The sequence below is a fragment of the Oncorhynchus mykiss genome, chromosome 18, assembly GCF_057628025.1.
Source record: "Oncorhynchus mykiss isolate SJ-2025 chromosome 18, ASM5762802v1, whole genome shotgun sequence".
NCBI lineage: Eukaryota > Metazoa > Chordata > Actinopteri > Salmoniformes > Salmonidae > Oncorhynchus > Oncorhynchus mykiss.
Window position 1 is genome coordinate 65,871,867 of NC_143039.1, and position 18,633 is coordinate 65,890,499.

General features: G+C 43.7%; 1 protein-coding gene across 2 annotated transcripts; it reads left to right on the forward strand.

Moving 5' to 3' along the window:
• Nucleotides 1-358: 358 nt before the first annotated feature.
• Nucleotides 359-18,013, forward strand: LOC110496595 (histone acetyltransferase KAT2B). Of its 2 annotated transcripts, none has more exons than XM_021572580.3 (18): nucleotides 359-794; nucleotides 1,785-1,911; nucleotides 2,067-2,212; nucleotides 2,289-2,375; nucleotides 2,478-2,659; nucleotides 2,946-3,137; nucleotides 3,270-3,373; nucleotides 10,485-10,610; nucleotides 10,856-10,995; nucleotides 11,912-12,120; nucleotides 13,544-13,670; nucleotides 13,824-13,934; nucleotides 14,867-15,010; nucleotides 15,124-15,238; nucleotides 15,391-15,421; nucleotides 15,559-15,622; nucleotides 15,713-15,797; nucleotides 16,066-18,013. In XM_021572580.3, the coding sequence occupies exons 1-18, from the start codon at nucleotides 594-596 to the stop codon at nucleotides 16,257-16,259; spliced, it is 2,385 nt and encodes a 794-aa protein (XP_021428255.1). In that variant the 5' UTR covers nucleotides 359-593; the 3' UTR covers nucleotides 16,260-18,013. The 2 variants fall into 2 exon arrangements, with proteins under 2 accessions (XP_021428255.1, XP_021428256.1); XM_021572581.3 differs by having other exon boundaries at nucleotides 390-794; nucleotides 15,394-15,421.
• Nucleotides 18,014-18,633: the final 620 nt, after the last annotated feature.

Genomic DNA, 18,633 nt, shown 5'->3' on the forward strand with positions numbered 1-18,633 from the left:
AATAAGATTTTGTTCTTAACTGACTTGCCTAGTCAAATAAATATCAAACTTGTCCTCACCCTGGCTCTCAGAAAGCAGCCCCGACAGCTTACAGACAAGAAGTTATGATGACTGAATATTATCAGGTCAGAATAACAAAACTATGTTGTAAAATGTAATAATGGGCCTATAATAGGAAACATAACATTTAGCTACTCGTGTAACTACAAGGCCTGTTACATTATAGTGGTATTTGTAAGGCAGACATCAGGAGCAGCTTTTGTCTGCCCTTCCCATTTCGGTAGACTACTGCAGGCCTGGGCCTACTGTTATGCCTATGACGGTTTCTGACACCACTTGTCACTGCTCGGTTACATTTGACCTTGAAATTCTTGCTACAAATTGTTACATTTTTTGTGACCTCTCCCCTGATTCATAGCCTACTGGAATACCAATTTTTGTCACCCCTAGTGGAGAAAAAACGGACCTACAATGACAAATAAAAAAAGTAGGGATGAGCGCCATGTCTGATTCAAGCGTAGTGTAATAGAGAACGGGACATTTTAACGTTTTAGCTCCAGGGTCGGGGATCGCGTTCGGTCTCGGTATCGAGGATGTCCGAGGGCGCAGGTGTTCAGCAGGGCTCCCCGGCCATCGGTGCGGCGGGATCGGCTCCTGCGGCTCCGGGAGCCGGGGGAACGGAGGGTTCGGGCGCCACGGTAGGATCGGCACGAATCGCGGCGAAGAAGGCGCAGCTCCGCTCCTCCCCGCGCCCTAAGAAACTGGAGAAGCTCGGAGTGTATTCCTCTTGCAAGGTAGTATGTCGTCCATTATTACATTATTTAGAAATTATTATAAATGTTTCAATGTTTTGCAAATGGATTGTGCTTCAAATGCTTGTTGGGTTGCAGTGCTGCTATAATGCAAGCGCAGTAAAGGAAGCCATTGCCGCACAATATATATATTTTTTCATATCCCTCATTCTCTATTTGTGCAAAATGGTCCTTTTGGAAAATAATATCAGGACCAAAAACGGCAACATGTTCAGTCTGGCGCTTCCATATTTACTATTACAATGTTTCTTTCTAGGCGGGAGAGTAGATTTAAACATTCTCTTGCGCTTTGACAAATTCAGGTTTTGCGTGGTGGTGCATAGCCTGAATGACTCCAAGCTAGGGGAGTGTGCGGAGTGTAATTCACCCCTCTGGAAAAGTGACAGTGTTTTTTCTGTCTGTCAGCGTGGCGCGGCGTTGTAAACTATTAAGTATTTATTGCGTTTATATAACATCTGCAAGGAGAGACGTCTTTGTTTTGACAGGGTGACAGCTGTTGGGGGGCGGAGTTTGTTGTTGTTCATCGGCGCATGTTCCTGTGCGCAGCTCCAGCTGAAAATAATAACAGATATGTAGCACTTGTAGTAAGAGGGCTGCCCCACCAGGCGCGGATTTAGCTATGCGTTTTAGTCATTTATCTTTAACAGAGGCTCTTATCCAGACCGATTTACAGGTAGTGCATTCATCTTAAAGGGAAAATCCACTCAAAAACGACTAAATTATAGTTTTGAGTAGATTTTCCCTTTAAGATAGCTAGGTGAGACAACCACATATCTCAGTCATAGTAAGTACATTTTCCTCAATCAAGTAGATATCAGCAGCAAATTTAGCGCTAGTATGCCACTTGTTTACCAAGCTGTCCATCACTTGTCAACTTATGACATATCAGAGAAGTTAAACAGGTTTATAAACATGTAATAGCATGTCTGTGTGCTTATGTGGCTTTATAATCCTTGTGACCCTTTGCTGTAGGCTGAGGGGGCCTGTAAGTGTAACGGCTGGAAGAGCCAGAACCCCCCTCCCACGCCGCCCCGTACGGACCAGCAGCCCAACACTGTCAACCTGCTGGAGCCCTGCCGCAGTTGTTCCCACACACTGGGTAAGACTAGGGGTAGATGGTACAGGCAGATGTAATGTTCTAGAAAAGCCAGGTAATAAAGCAGGTTTTCAGAGGTACATTAGTCAGAGAAACAAAATAAAGTCTGTCCTCTCTCTCTCTCTCTCCCCCTCTCTGACTCTATCTCTCCCTCTCAGGTGACCATGTAACCCACCTAGAGAATGTCTCAGAGGAGGAGATGAACAGGCTACTGGGTATAGTCCTAGATGTGGAGTACCTGTACACATGTGTTCACAAAGAAGAGGATGCTGACACCAAACAAGTCTACTTCTCCCTATTCAAGGTTAGCCACAGCTCAACATGTATACAACACATTACTTTCAGTGCATCGGTTTCACAATTTCTTCTTTCTCCTTCAGCTGTTGAGGAAATGCATCCTACAGATGGGCAAACCTGTGGTGGAGGCGCAGGAAAGTCCTCCCTTTGAGAAACCCAGCATCGAACAGGCAAGTGCACACACACTCTGAGGAAAAGTGACACATTTAGATCAGACTTCCACAAGATGTAGACATTATATGTTGTTTACATGATCTCTGTGTCTTCAACAGGGGGTGAATAACTTTGTCCAGTACAAGTTCAGCCATCTTCCCTCCAAGGAGCGTCAGACCATTGTGGAGCTGGCCAAGATGTTCCTCAACCAGATCAACTACTGGCAGCTGGAGACGCCCTCACAGAGACGACAGCGGGCGCCTGCTGATGATGCTGCCGGGTACAAAGTCAACTACACCAGGTAGCAGGCGCCTTTTGATGATTCAATTGCAACTGCTGGCAGGCACACTTTGATGATGTGCCCACCTTCATTTCGCAAACACTTAAACATCGATTACTGTAGCTCTGGTGTGTTTAGTGCCCAGTACACCCGTAACTTGAACCTTGGTACCAACAGATACATTGTCCTCCTAGAGTCGGTGAAAACCTCTTCATACCAATAGATGATGCACACATTTCATTCAAATTGTATCAACATTATAACCCATAATCAAGCCCATATATTTGTGGTGTGTTTTTCCCCCCAGATGGCTGTGCTACTGCAATGTCCCCCAGTTCTGTGACAGTCTACCGCGGTACGAAATGACCCAGATCTTCGGTCGGACCCTGCTGGGCTCAGTCTTCACTGTGATGAGGAAACAGCTGCTAGAGCAGGCCAGGCAGGAGAAGGATACGTTACCCCCGGAGAAACGCACTCTCATCCTTACACACTTCCCCAAGTAAGAGACACACTGAGGGCATACATGCGCATCGTGCACACACACACACACACACACACACACACACGAGGTAGAGGAGGATTCCTAGTCTCTGTCAACAGTAGGTGTGATGAAGACATCTGTGTGCTGTAGATTCCTGTCCATGTTGGAGGAGGAAGTGTACAGTCACAGCTCTCCCATCTGGAGCGAAGACTTCCTGGTTGGATCCACAGGAGGACAGATCCCCATCCATACAGGTAAACACATCTGACCCCTGACCCTTGAACTGTAGCAGTGATATGATATGGGGGGTAGTTTAGTGTTAACACACAATTAGGCAACACACTAGAACAGGGGGTCCATGAAAATATACAGTACCAGTTTAAAGTTTGGACACACTTAGTCATTCAAGGGTTTTTCTTTATTTTGACTATTTTCTACATTGTAGAATACTAGTGAATGAATTAAAACTATGACATAACACATGGAATCATAAAGTAACCAAAAAAGTGTTAAACAAATCAAAATATATTTGAGATTCTTCAAAGTAGCCACCCTTTGCCTTGACGACAGCTTTGCACACTCTTGGCATTCTCTCAACCAGCTTCACCTGGAATGCTTTTCCAACAGTCTTGAAGGAGTTCCCACAAATGCTGAGCACTTGTTGGCTACTTTTTCTTCATTCTAAATCATCACAAATCATCTCAATTGGGTCAAGGTCGGGTGATTATGGAGGCCAGGTGCAGCACTCCATCACTCTCCTTGCTCAAATAGCCCTTACACAGCCTGGAGGTGTGTTGGGTCATTGTCCTGTGGAAAAACAAATGATAGTCCCACTAAGCGCAAAAAAATATGGAATGGCGTATCACTGCAGCACCCACACACCACCTCCATGCTTCACGTTGGGAACCACACATGCGGAGATCATCCGTTCACCTAGTCTGCGTCTCACAATGACACAGCGGTTGGAACCAAAAATCTCACATTTTGACTCATCAGACCAAAGGACAGACTTTCACCAGTCTAATGTCCATTGCTCATTTTTCTTGGCCCAAGCAAGTCTCGTCTTATTGGTGTCTTTTAGTAGTGGTTTCTTTGCAGCAATTCGACCATGAAGGCCTGATTCATGCAGTCTCATCTGAACAGTCGATGTTGAGATGTGTCACGAACAGGCTCGAACCCCTTAACAAAAAGGGAGACGACGTGGAGATAAGGAATAACAAAATATATTTATTAACTGAAGTAAGCTAAAATACAATTAACAATGGTGTGTGTGTGTAGTCAGTAATCAGTAGTGTAAGTGAGTGGTTGCGTGCATAAATGTGATAATGAAGGGTGTTGAAAGGTGCCTATGCAAACAAACAAAAACAGCCACAAAAAATTCCACAACCAACATCTATCAGTGTCTGCATGGAAAGAGTCTCCCCAATGAATGGGGAAAAGGTGCATTTATCCTGGGACACACTCGAGCCCAGGTGTGTCCCATTTCTCTGACGACCCTCCCGGCTCCGCCCACCGACTTCCTATTAAGGAAAACAAGAGCAAAGAGAAAGAATTCGGCAGACAGAGTGGGAGGGTCATCACAGATGTGTCTGTTACTTGAACTCTGTGAAGCATTTATTTGGGTTGCAATCTGAGATGTAGCTAACTCTAATGAACTTATCGTCTGCAGCAGAGGTAACTCTGAGTCTTCCATTCCTGTGGCGGTCCTCATGAGAGCCAGTTTCATCATAGCGCTTGATGGTTTTTGCGACTGCACTTAAAGAAACTTTCAGTTCTTGAAATGTTCTGCATTGGACTTCATGTCTTAAAGTAATGATGGACAGTTGTTTTTCTTTGCTTATTTGAGCTGTTCTTGCCATAATATGGACTTAGTATTTTTCCAAATAGGGCGGCTATCTTCTGTATACCAACCCTACCTTGTCACAACACAACTGATTGGCTCAAACGCATTAAGAAGGAAAGAAATTCCACAAATTAACTTTTAACAAGGCACACCTGTTAATTGAAATGCATTCAATGTGACTACCTCATGGAGCTGGTTGAGAGAATGCCAAGAGTGTGCAAAGCTGTCATCAAGACAAAGGGTGGCTTCTTTGAAGAATCCAAAATAAATGTTGATTTGTTTAACACTTTTTTGGTTACTACATGATTCCATATGTGTTATTTCAAAGTTTAGATGACTTCTCTATTATTCTACAATTGAGAAAATAGTAAAAATAAAGAAAAACCCTTGAATGAGTAGGTGTGTACAAACTTTTGACTGGTATTGTATATATATTTTTAATGTTTTTTATGAATACCGCTAGCAACAACAGAATAAACACATTTTGAATTACATACACTACCATTGAAAAGTTTGAGGTTACTTAGAAATGTCCTTGTTTTTGAAATCACATTTCACATTTTTGGTCCATTATAATAACATCAAATTGATCAGAAGTACAGTGTAGACATTGTTAATGTTGTAAATGAATATTGTAGCTGGAAACGGCTGATTTTTAATGGATACCAGCTTAAACATCAACAGTGAAGAGTTGACTCCGGGATGCTGGCCTTCTAGTCAGAGTTGCAAATAAAAGCCATATCTCAGACTGGCCAATAAAAATAAAATATTAAGATGGGCAAAAGAACACAGACACTGGACACAGGAACTCTGCCTAGAAGGCCAGCATCCAGGAGTCACCTCTTCACTGTTGACGTTGAGACTGGTGTTTTGCGGGTACTATTCAATGAAGCTGCCAGTTGAGGACTTGTGAGGCATCTGTTTCTCAAACTAGACACTAATGTACTTGTCCTCTTGCTCATTTGTGCACTGGGGCCTCCCACTCCTCTTTCTATTCTGGTTAGAGCCAGTTTGCACTGTTCTGTGAAGGGAGTAGTACACAGCGTTGTAAGAGATCTTCAGTTTCTTGCCAATTTCTCGCATAGAATAGTGTTCATTTTTCAGAACAAGAATAGACTGACAAGTTTGTCAAGAAAGTTATTTGTTTCTGGCCATTTTGAGCCTGTAATCGAACCCACCAACGCTGATGCTCCAGATACCCAAATAGTCTGAAGAAGGCCAGTTTTATTGCTTTAATCAGAACAACAGTTTTCAGCTGTGCTAACATAATTGCAAAAGGGTTTTCTAATGATCAATTAGCCTTTTAAAATGATAAACTTGGATTAGCTAACACAACGTGCCATTGGAACACAGGAGTGATGGTTGCTGATAATGGGCTTCTGCACGCCTATGTAGATATCCCATGAAAAATCTGCCGTTTCCAGCTCCAATAGTCATTTACAACATTAGCAATGTTTACATTGTATTTCTGATCAATTTTATATTATTTTAATGGACAAAAAAATGTGCTTTTCTTAAAAAAATAAGGAGATTTCTAAGTGACCCCAAACTTTTGAACGGTAGTGTACCTACAGTAGAAAATAGGACAATATATTATTTTGAATGATTTCAACTTTATTTATCAACTCCTAATATTGAGTAAACTACACTCACTGGAGTATCTGACATATGCTTTGAAAAAGCACCCACGAATAGGCTACTAGTAAATAGGCTACCGGTCAGTAGACTACCGGTCAATAGGCTACCGATCAGTAGACTACCGGTCAGTAGGTCAGTAGACTACCGGTCAATAGGCTACCGATCAGTAGGTCAGTAGACTACCGGTCAGTAGGCTACCGGTCAGTAGGTCAGTAGACTACCGGTCAATAGGCTACCAGTCAATAGGCTACCAGTCAGTAGACTACCGGTCAATAGGCTACTGGTCAGTAGGCTACCGATCAGTAGGTCAGTAGACTACCGGTCAGTAGACTACCGGTCAATAGGCTACTGGTCAGTAGACTACCGGTCAGTAGGCTACCGATCAGTAGGTCAGTAGACTACCGGTCAGTAGACTACCGGTCAATAGGCTACCGGTCAGTAGACTACCGGTCAATAGGCTACCGGTCAGTAGACTACCGGTCAATAGGCTACTGGTCAGTAGGCTACCGATCAGTAGGTCAGTAGACTACCGGTCAGTAGACTACCGGTCAATAGGCTACTGGTCAGTAGACTACCGGTCAGTAGGCTACCGATCAGTAGGTCAGTAGACTACTGGTCAGTAGACTACTGGTCAGTAGACTACCGGTCAGTAGACTACCGGTCAATAGGCTACCGATCAGTAGGTCAGTAGACTACTGGTCAGTAGACTACCGGTCAGTAGACTACCGGTCAATAGGCTACCGGTCAGTAGACTACCGGTCAATAGGCTACCGGTCAGTAGACTACCGGTCAATAGGCTACCGATCAGTAGACTACCGGTCAGTAGGTCAGTAGACTACCGGTCAATAGGCTACCGATCAGTAGGTCAGTAGACTACCGGTCAGTAGACTACCGGTCAATAGGCTACTGGTCAGTAGACTACCGGTCAGTAGGCTACCGATCAGTAGGTCAGTAGACTACCGGTCAGTAGACTACCGGTCAATAGGCTACCGGTCAGTAGACTACCGGTCAATAGGCTACCGGTCAGTAGACTACCGGTCAATAGGCTACCGGTCAGTAGACTACCGGTCAATAGGCTACCGGTCAATAGGCTACCGGTCAGTAGACTACCGGTCAATAGGCTACCGGTCAGTAGACTACCGGTCAGTAGACTACCGGTCAGTAGACTACCGGTCAGTAGACTACCGGTCAATAGGCTACCGGTCAGTAGACTACTGGTCAGTAGACTACCGGTCAGTAGACTACCGGTCAGTAGACTACCGGTCAGTAGGCTACCGGTCAGTAGGTCAGTAGACTACCGGTCAGTAGACTACCGGTCAATAGGCTACCGGTCAGTAGACTACTGGTCAGTAGACTACCGGTCAATAGGCTACCGGTCAGTAGACTACCGGTCAGTAGACTACCGGTCAATAGGCTACCGGTCAGTAGACTACCGGTCATTATGCTTCCATTGCGACAAGTGCCGCTGTCTGCTGGTAAGTTTTCTTGACTTGGACATACATGTTTGCCAACACATGGCTAACCTTTGTTCAGCCTTCTAAACTGCTTCTCTTTAGCAAAAATGTGTTTGGATGTCTAGCTAATAGGTTATGCTAGATTTTACACTTCCTCTTCCAATTATAATGTGCGGAGGTCAAAAAAATAGAAAACTATACCAAATCTATTAATTTTAAAATGTTTATTACTTATCCTTGCCATTATCATTCACCTGATGATAAGACAAGACATGTGAATAAATTGTTTTTGCTAACATATGATGAATGTCCCTGGGTCGCCGGTTTGCATGGGAGGGGGTCCCTATGCAACAAAAGGTTGAAGAACCCTGCACTACCAGGATACACTTCCACACCCCATCACCAGGTGGCAGCACCAACCGAGTCAAGGCCAGGGCTCTGCTAGGAAGCCTTCATAAGCACAGGTGCAGGCGTTTAGGGTGGTTATTATTCTTATTAGTCTGTCCCAGCTGGCAGAGCTGTGAGGCTGCTGGTTTGTTTGGTGGCCATGAGGCCTTTTGTTTGGTTTTGAGTCTTTAGTTTGGCATGCCTGTTTTTAGTTTTCCCAAAATGTGTCAGTTTTTTGGGGGGTCACCAACTGAACAAATACTAATCTCCTTGGACGAAGATGTCAAGAAGGAGTTGGCCCTGGACCCCGGGAAGTTTGCTGTTTCCTGAGCACATGCACATACAACGCGGCCCTCATACTCTGCTTTCTCACATCAAATCAGGTTACAGACCATGTAACTTGGCATAATACCCATTAACAGCGTCCCCAGGCTCCTGGCTCCTGAACATTTTGCCTCAAAGTGGGACTTGAAAGGGGTGTGGTTGAAATTGAGGCGGGAGAGGGTGCAAGCCTGCTACAGCTGTATTGGATTGGACTTTTAAAAATGGCGAAAATCCATACATTTCTATCACAGCAACAGTGTTGCTATATTTGTGGTTTTACCGACAAATCAGGCTACTTTAAAAACGATGCTGTGGGTGAAAATGTATTGTTTGCGTGTTTTAGGGCTATTTCTAAGTAGCACCGCGGCCGCCATGGCATTTCTCTTAAAAAAGTTATCTTTCACTGACCTGCTGCTGACAGTAAGGCAGGCTGTTTCTGGTGGGGAGGGCCAAAGGGGTTATCAATTCAGTGAATGAAATTACGATCTCATCCTCAGTAGCCCATTCCAGCAGGCTATTGGGAAACACAAGCGTTTCTTACCTCGAAATCACCAAGCTATTCATGTTGAATAAATTAGTCTGTTCATTTGAACTAAGCAAGCTGCTAAATTGTTCAGTTTACATCTTGCCTACATCTTGTCTAGGCTACTGTAGATTATCCTGAAATGAGATGTTGGCCTATCAGGGGCTATAGGCTACCTGCATCTATCTAAGCAAACCATGGCGAAATTGAAGTACAATTCTAAACCCAGATTTTAGTCACTAGCCTATGCCTATTGAAATGACAAGTCAATCTTGAAAATGGGCCATTTAACTGTTTGTAGTTTTAACATCTAGCACATAATAACAGCACAATTGCCAGAAAATAGCATGACATTAGTTTTTTATGTTCGTCAAAGTTTCTTGCTCAGAGATTTCGAGATGTCCAACTTGTATCACTCAAACTCTCTTGCATAGTTATGCACATGTGCAAAGGGGATATATATATACAATTATAAACCTGGTTCAAGCCCTGAAGGCTGATTGGCTGAAAGCCGTGGTATATCAGACAATATACCATTTTTTTACTAATTACATTGGCAACCAGTTTATGATGGCAAAAAGGCACCCCAGGGTTTGTTGTATATGGCCAATATACCACGGCTAATGACCGTATCCAGGCACTCCGTGTTACGTCATGCTTAAGAACAGCCCTTAGGCCGTGGTACTGTATATTGGCCATATACCCCCCCCCCCCCCCCCCCTATTGAAGAAAAAGGATAAGGCGAATTTAATAAGAGCGAATTACATTTTCTCTTCCAAAATATTCAAATTCCTTCAGTACGTCATGTCATAGTTCGCAATAATTATTATTTTGAGGAAAATCTCATTTTGCTTCTAATGTTGTTACAAATTACTACGATATTCCTTCTTAATTGCCTTGATAACGTTATGGAAAAAGGGTTTATTGTATAAATATGGCAACTTCTCTTTTGCTGTATTTTTTTTTTAAATGGGCTAGTTTTCAGGCCTTTTGGGTGGGTTTTGAGTGGCCATTGGGCTGGAAATTCTAGCTAGACCTGGCAACCCTGCACAGCGATCAAATTATTTTTGTAACTCACTTCCTTGTTTAGCCCATAACTTGTGATGCTCTCTCTTTGAAAGATGTGATGTGATTGATATGAGTGCTTCTCTCCACTGTTAAATTAATCTGATGGTCTCACCTGTGTATAATGACAGTGATCAGTGCACCCCCGGTGGCCAGGCCTCTGTACTACAGCACCAGCCCAGTATCAGTGGACCCATCCAGCTGTGGCAGTGTCAGTCCTGCCAGGAAGACAGCCTCTGCTCTGGAACCCAGCCCAGGTAAACACAACAGGCTCTAGACACAGATCTAGGATCAATTTACCCACCAGAAATTATAATCTAAACCATTAGGCTCATCCATTCCTCCTCCTCTCACCTGAGACGATTCCCCAGGTTGTTGCTGTAAATGAGAATGTGTTCTCAGTCAACTTACCTGGTAAAATAAGGGTAAAAAAAATTCAAATAAATGATCTGGCCTTAGATCAGTTTCTAGGGACAACTTGACATATGATCTACCTGTGTAGGTGGGCAGAAGCGGAAGCCATCGGAGCCCATCCCCCATGACGAGACTAAGAAGCTCAGGATCGTCGGCGACATCCCCATGGAACTCATCAACGAAGTCATGGCAACCATTACTGACCCGACCTCCATGCTGGGACCAGAGGTAACATCAAACGCTCAGTCAGTCCAACATATAGTCATCAATAATTCCAGAGCTTAACACGGAACCCAAACCGGCTGCGCGTGTGCGCCATCGTGCATACATTTATTTTGTCCCCCTACACCAAATGCGATCATGACACGCAGGTTAAAATATCAAAACAAACTCTGCACCAATTATATTAATTTGGGGACAGGTCAAAAAGCATTAAACATGTATGGCAATTTAGCTAGTTAGCTTGCACTTGCTAGCTAATTTGTCCTATTAGCTTGTTGTTGCTAGCTAATTTGCTAGCTAATTTGTCCTGGAATATAAACATTGAGTTGTTATTTTACCTGAAATGCACAAGGTCCTCTACTCCGTCAATTAATCCACACATAAAACGGTCAACCCGAATCGTTTCTAGTCATCTCTCCTCCTTCCAGGCTTTTTCTTCTCTTGACTTTATATTGCGATTGGCAAGTTTCATAAATTAGGTGCATTACCGCCACTGACCTCGTTCGTCTTTCAGTCACCCACGTGGGTATAACCAATGAGGAGATGGGAGTGGCAGGACTTGCAGCGCGATCTGCGTTTGAAATAGAAAGGACTTCTATTTTAGCCCTTGGCAATGCAGACGCTCGCGAGCGGTGTGGGTGCAATAAATGAATAACATAGATTTAAAAATGTATTTTGCAACACTCGTGTCGCGTGCGGTGTGGTCAGCCTGTTACACTCTATTCCATCTCAGTTAAAAATCAGTTAGTGCATGGATATCTGATTATGGTTGCCCACCCCTGTAAGTCATTGTTTTAGAGACAGTATTATAGAGGTTGATGATGATGTTGAAGCTACTGCTGGAACACTGCTAAATCAAAATGAGTACTCTAATAGGACTTGATGATGATGAGTAAGGCTGACGTCATCCCCTACCCCCCAGACCAGCCTGCTGTCGGCCCACTCAGCCCGTGATGAGGCGGCACGCCTGGAGGAGAGGAGGGGGGTGATAGAGTTCCACGTCATCGGGAACTCCCTCAACCAGAAGCCCAACAAAAGGATCCTGATGTGGTTGGTGGGCCTCCAGAACGTCTTCTCCCACCAGCTGCCTCGCATGCCCAAAGAGTACATCACACGCCTCGTCTTCGACCCGTGAGTGTTGCGGTAGAGATGGACCCTGCTTGCCCCCAAAGAGAGAAATTGTCCCAACTTTGTAGCACAGAAAGAAAAATATTTATATCAGGGGTCATCAACCTTTTCTGAGAGGAGATCGCTTTCTGACTCAAAATGCAAGCTGAGCTCTACTGCTCAGAATTTTTTAAACTTGACCGATGCCAATGCAACATTAACCAATCAAAAACAGTTCTGTAGCAATGAGGTTTGTGCAGAAGGATACAGGCCCAATACATTATCACTGCATATTGACTATGCTTGAATTTCCCTGCCAATGTGGTTGTTCTCAGACCATTTTAAAATGATATTTAAAACATGTAGGTGTATGATCACACTGGTAATAGATAATGTGTTGTATTACTTGAGGTACAGCTGAGTGAGCATAATCATTTGCTTCATTTTCTTTACTGGCCTGATGGCCTGCATCTTATGGTCAGTCTGAGGGGAGAGAGGGAGCAGAGGTGAGGCTGCCTCTCACCTGAATCCCTCTCCCTCCCTCAGTCTTCCAGCTGATGGCGAAAGTCACACTGCATTTCTGCCTTATGCACCAATTCATGTTGATACTCCTATGACCAGAGAAAGGGGAATATTCCTCGATATTAAAAAAGACATAAGCAGCTAATAATAACCACACAAGCTTATGGGAACACTTTGCTATAGTCATTCATACAGCGGCAGTGCTGGTTGTAAAGGTGAGTGGAAGTAGGAAGAACCCACATTTAATGTCTTATCAAAGTGTTGAACAAAGTGTTGACAGTGGTGAATAACAACTTAAACATGAACTTACTCTTTGCTGTGTTCGTTGAGTCTCTCTCAAGTCAGGTTTTAAAAGTTTTGAAATCTCAGTTTCAACTTTGCTGTGCGGTCGAGGCTTCTTTTCACAGTCTATGGCTCAGTCTACGCGGTGATCTAAACTATCTGATTGTCTAGCGGTAGGCCTATAAGTGCACTTGATTTGCTCTCTGTGCCTGCCGGGCAGGCAGAGTTCTACCTTCAGAGACATGAAATGGTTAAAAATGGGAACACTTTCCCTTCTGAGCGCTAGGGCTGATGAATCAAGTGCACCTTCCGACAACAGCGCAAAACGAATATAGAAAAAATAGGAATGCAAGGCTTTATAGTTGTTGTTTATTAAGAAATGTGTAGTGATCAACTAGGAATGGCTTAGAGATCAACCGGTTAGTGACCACTGCTTTATATGAAGTTGCTCTACAGTTGTAAACAAAATGTAATTATTTGGTTTATAATATTTGATACAGAAATAGATATGTTACATTACAAGTATGTTTGACCCCTCAATGTTATGGCAACCATTGAACCTGGCCGTAGTATGAGTTGTTCCGATGACATTATCATTGAAGTGAATAAGAAAAAGGGAACTATTTATTTCCTCTCCAAACAGGAAGCACAAGACGCTGTCGCTGATCAAAGATGGCCGTGTGATTGGAGGAATCTGTTTTCGGATGTTTCCCTCACAGGGTTTCACAGAGATCGTGTTCTGTGCCGTCACCTCCAACGAGCAGGTCAAGGTACGAGACTGCAGCTCTTTTAGCCTGGTCCCAGATCTGTTTGTACCGTCTTTACAACTCCTATGGCAATGTTCCTATGTTGGTCTTTACGGATGTACCTCATTCTTCTTGATTGCTAAGTTTTTACCTTTGACCCCTACCTATCGTTTCCAGGGGTATGGCACTCACCTGATGAACCACCTGAAAGAATATCACATCAAGCATGACATCCTTAACTTCCTCACCTATGCAGACGAGTACGCCATTGGCTACTTTAAAAAGCAGGTCAGTACATGATTGGCTGCTTAAGAAGATCAGCAAATGGCATTATTGGTTATCTTGTTATGTTAGATGTTAGGTTCTAATTCTCAGAGTATAAAACTCGACGGACACTATGAAAGCTTAACCCAAGTTTATTCTTCTCAGAGGATCAATACAGCTGCATTAGACAACAACATTTAACACAAGCACTGATATTTAACCTTTCCACCTACACACCTGAACAGCCAATGCATCTCTGTTGCTAGACAGAACCTTAGTGATATCTGTTCTTCCTCACTTCATCTGACCTGACCTCTACCCCAAAGTGCTCACTCCTCTTATCAATGCCTGCTACATGTGATCGCTTTCCCTACACTCAGCACATTCCAAGCTTAATTGCACCCACCATATAACTTCCTCCTACAGGTACACCATATAACTTCTGGTGTAGACCCTCTAAACCTAAGCACTCAATATTTCAATAGGATACCTGATAATTAGCCCTATCCCAAGTTTAGGAGTTAGTACCCAGAATCCAGCATAGGGAAACATCAATAAACTGGGTGTCTTTGTGAAATGGACCTATCTTACAGCTCTGTCGCTCTCTGTGTCTCTGTGTCTCTGTCTGTCTCTTTCTGTGGCTCTGTCTCTCTCTCTCTCTCTCTCTCTCTCTGTCTCTGTCTGTTTCTCTATCTCTCTCTGTCTGTGTGTCTCTCTCTGTCTGTCTCTGTGTCTGTATCTGTGTCTGTCTGTCTCTGTCTCTCTGTATCTGTCTCTCTGTGTCTGTCTCTCTGTGTCTCTGTGTCTGTCTCTGTGTCTCTGTGTCTGTCTCTCTGTGTCTGTCTCTGTCTTTCTTTCTCTGTCTGTCTGTCTCTCTGTCTGTCGCTCTTTCTCTCTCTCTCTCTCTCTCTCTTTCTGTGTGTGTGTGTCTCTCTCTCTGTCTGTCTGTGTCCCAGGGCTTCTCTAAAGACATCAAGGTTCCCAAGGCCAAGTATCTGGGCTACATCAAAGATTATGAGGGAGCGACGCTGATGGGCTGTGAGCTCAACCCCAGCATCCCTTACACCGAGTTCTCCGTCATCATCAAGAAACAGAAGGAGGTGTGTGTGTGTGCGTGTGTGCCTACAAACGTGTCTATCTGTATAATAAATTGAGTTACCTCTATTTTCTCTCTCTCTCTTTCTGTCTTCCTCCCTCTCTCTCTCTCTCTCAGATCATAAAGAAACTGATAGAGAGGAAGCAGGCTCAGATCAGAAAGGTCTACCCAGGACTTTCCTGTTTTAAGGAAGGAGTTCGGCAGATTCCCATTGAGAGCATTCCTGGAATACGTTGAGTTTCTCCCCCTGTCATTATATGCCTAATTAGTCTACCTTCAGCAAAGGTTCAAAGGCAAATCTAAAGAGAGGTAGCAGTGAAGTGGGGTAGGAAGGAAGTGTGTGGACAGTGTCTCTAATTTAACTCAGCTCCTCTTTGTCACCAGGAGAAACTGGATGGAAACCGGTGGGAAAAGGGTGGGTCTTTCAGTTCCTTATAGCTTATTCTCATCTATTGTGCATACCATCCGAAGGCTTTACTAGTGAGCTACCACTGCTATCATTATGGTAACTCTGACAGGAAATGAGGTGATAACTTCCTGTTGTGATCCCAGGAAGGAGCTGAAGGATCCAGATCAGCTGTACAGCACCCTGAAGACCATCTTACAACACGTTAAGGTAAGGGGCACGCACACATGCACATAACTCGCATGCACCCACGTGCGCACGCACACACACAGGTTTCTCACTCTGTGTTATGTGTTATAGAGTCACCAGAATGCCTGGCCGTTCATGGAACCAGTGAAGAAGACTGAGGCTCCTGGTTACTACCAAGTCATCCGCTTCCCCATGGGTATGTATGGCACTACATATGGAACCCATCTGTGCCTGGGTCAACTCTTCAGGGGAAGGAATATAGCAGTACATCATTTGTAAGAAAACAAATATGGGTAATTGAATTGAGCATAGTTACCTTAGTCAGAGACCAACACGTAATGGTTAGTGTGGTCATAGTGTGTTTTTGGTTAATCACATCAGAGTTTGGTTTGGTTTCATTTGATCATTTAGACTAGAGGTTAGTCAAGGTTCATGTTAATGTTGTATTGTGTGATTATCTCCAGACCTGAAGACGATGTCTGAGCGTCTGAAGAGCAGGTACTACACCACGCGGAAGCTCTTCATGGCCGACATGCAGCGCATCTTCACCAACTGTCGAGAGTACAACCCTCCAGAGAGCCAGTACTACAAGTGTGCCAACCTGCTAGAGAAGGTCTTCTACACTAAGATCAAGGAGGCGGGCCTCATTGAGAAGTGAAGGGATGGGAGGGGCTTCAAGGGAGATGGGAGGGGCTTAAAGGGAGAGTGTGGTTTAGTTCTAATGATTTTCAAAAGGTTTTTATTGTCTTAGTCTTTATTTTTCTACTCTTGTCAACTAGAAAAACAGTAGGATATGGTGTAGGGAGGAGGGTTTTAGGTTCATTGGAATACTCAATGTCTGCTGTTCTATCACTCTCTTCTCTCCATCCTTGTCATACTGCCTCCTCTGTCTTTTACTGTGTTTTATCAGTCTCTGCTTCTCCTTGCTCCACCTTGTCTTTGTTGACTCAGGAAAACAGATGTCATGTAGAAACTCCACCTGTACAGCTAACCTAACCCTACATCTGTTCAGAGTCCTACTACATGCAGAAACTCCACCTGTACAGCTAACCTAACCCTACATCTGTTCAGAGTCCTACTACATGCAGAAACTCCACCTGTACAGCTAACCTTACATCTGTTCAGAGTCCTACTACATGCAGAAACTCCACCTGTACAGCTAACCTAACCCTACATCTGTTCAGTCCTTCTACATGCAGAAACTCCACCTGTACAGCTAACCTAACCCTACATCTGTTCAGAGTCCTACTACATGCAGAAACTCCACCTGTACAGCTAACCTAACCCTACATCTGTTCAGAGTCCTTCTACATGCAGAAACTCCACCTGTACAGCTAACCTAACCCTACATCTGTTCAGAGTCCTTCTACATGCAGAAACTCCACCTGTACAGCTAACCTAACCCTACATCTGTTCAGAGTCCTACTACATGTAGACGTCACATCTGTAAACAACTGGACTGTCTGGGAGAAACGGGAAGGGATAATCAGCCAGTTAGTTACTCAGCCATTCAGTCTGTCAATCTCCAGATTGGTGTTACTGGGTCGTAATGGTGCAGGATGAAGTTGCCCCTAGGGTCAGTTTAGCATTTTCCCTACTAATGGTAACCGTTATGATTGTGGGATGGGAAGCTGATCCTTGATCTGTACCTAGGGGAAACCTCTCCTCAGGAGCCATAGTAATCAGTCATTAGTTCTAATGTGTATGTTACCTAACGCGCGTGTGAGTGTACGCATGACGTCATGCGAGGTCTGTGTCTCAGAATGTATGAGGTCAAAGTTTCTATGTATGTTATTAGAGTTCATCCTGCCAAAAAAAGGAAAATTATATTTCAAATCCACATGTATACATTAAGTAATTCAAGAGGTTAAACCTCTTGAATTATTGAATGTATATTTTCAATGTACTGTATATAAGTTACCCGTCTTGCTTGTCCATGTAAAAAGTCCCATAAGGCAAAAGGTGACCATGGAAATGCCCTTATTTATTTTTCAAGCACCTATTCAGCACCACATGGTGAATAACAACATTTTTGTTTTCCATCAAACTGTTTTGTGTTTTTAGGGAAATGCACGCTATGGCTTATTTAACTATGTATAGTTCATCCTTATTTATGTACTATAATTTAAAGGAATAATGCTTAACAAAAGGTCTTAATTTATTTTGCCTAATTATTTCTGTCTAGCAAATGGAGATTGCTACCTTTGTACTTTGAAGATAAAAGAAAAGAGATTGTGCAGTACTATCTTGTTTTTCTGTTTTGTATGAAGATGTTTGTACTTTTTAAACTATAGGATAAATCTGGATTTTGTGATATGTCTTGAAGAGTTATTACATGGCCTTTGTACTATTGCTTTTAATGCCGTAGTTATAACCGATTTTATAGACTGATTAAAATAGAAGTGAAAATAATGAATTGGAGTTATTTTTGCTACTGCAAATTACACTGACTGAGAATTTCAGATCTTTGCAAATCTATGTAGAGCAAAAACGCTGTTTATACATGGCATTAATGTAACCAATGTGAAATGGCTAGCTAGTTAGCGGTGGTGCGCACTAATAGCGTTTCAATCGGTTACGTCACTTGCTCTGAGACCTTGAAGTAGTGGTTCCCCTTGCTCTGCAAGGGCTGCGGCTTTTGTGGAGCGATGGGTAACGATGCTTCGTGAGTAACTGCGGTTGACGTGTGCAGAGGGTCCCAGGTTGGGGCGAGGAGAGGGCGGAAGCTATACTGTTACATTGATGCTGTTGACCCGGATCACTGGTTGCTGCGGAAAAGGACGAGGTCAAAAGGGGAGTGAGTGTAACTGATGTGGTGCGGCTAGCTAGTTAGCGGTTACAGCCATTATAACGAGCCCGTCCTATAGCTCCTTCCACCATTCTCCTACGAGACGACAGGAGCTCTGGAAAGTAGAAATCCACATCCTTACAACGGACCTGTTCACATTCCACTTGGAGAACACACTTGTCACTATGGTTGTGACTTGTGACAGAATTTTCATGCAGACAATCGCTCTGTCTTATCACGACCA

Coding starts and splice junctions, on each gene's coding strand:
- LOC110496595 (XM_021572580.3), top strand. CDS start 594: ATGTCCGAGGGCGCAGGTGTTCAGCAGGGCTCCCCGGCCATCGGTGCG. Junction 2,660..2,945: donor TACAAAGTCAACTACACCAG/GTAGCAGGCGCC, acceptor TTTTCCCCCCAG/ATGGCTGTGCTACTGCAATG. Junction 15,011..15,123: donor TCATCAAGAAACAGAAGGAG/GTGTGTGTGTGT, acceptor TCTCTCTCTCAG/ATCATAAAGAAACTGATAGA.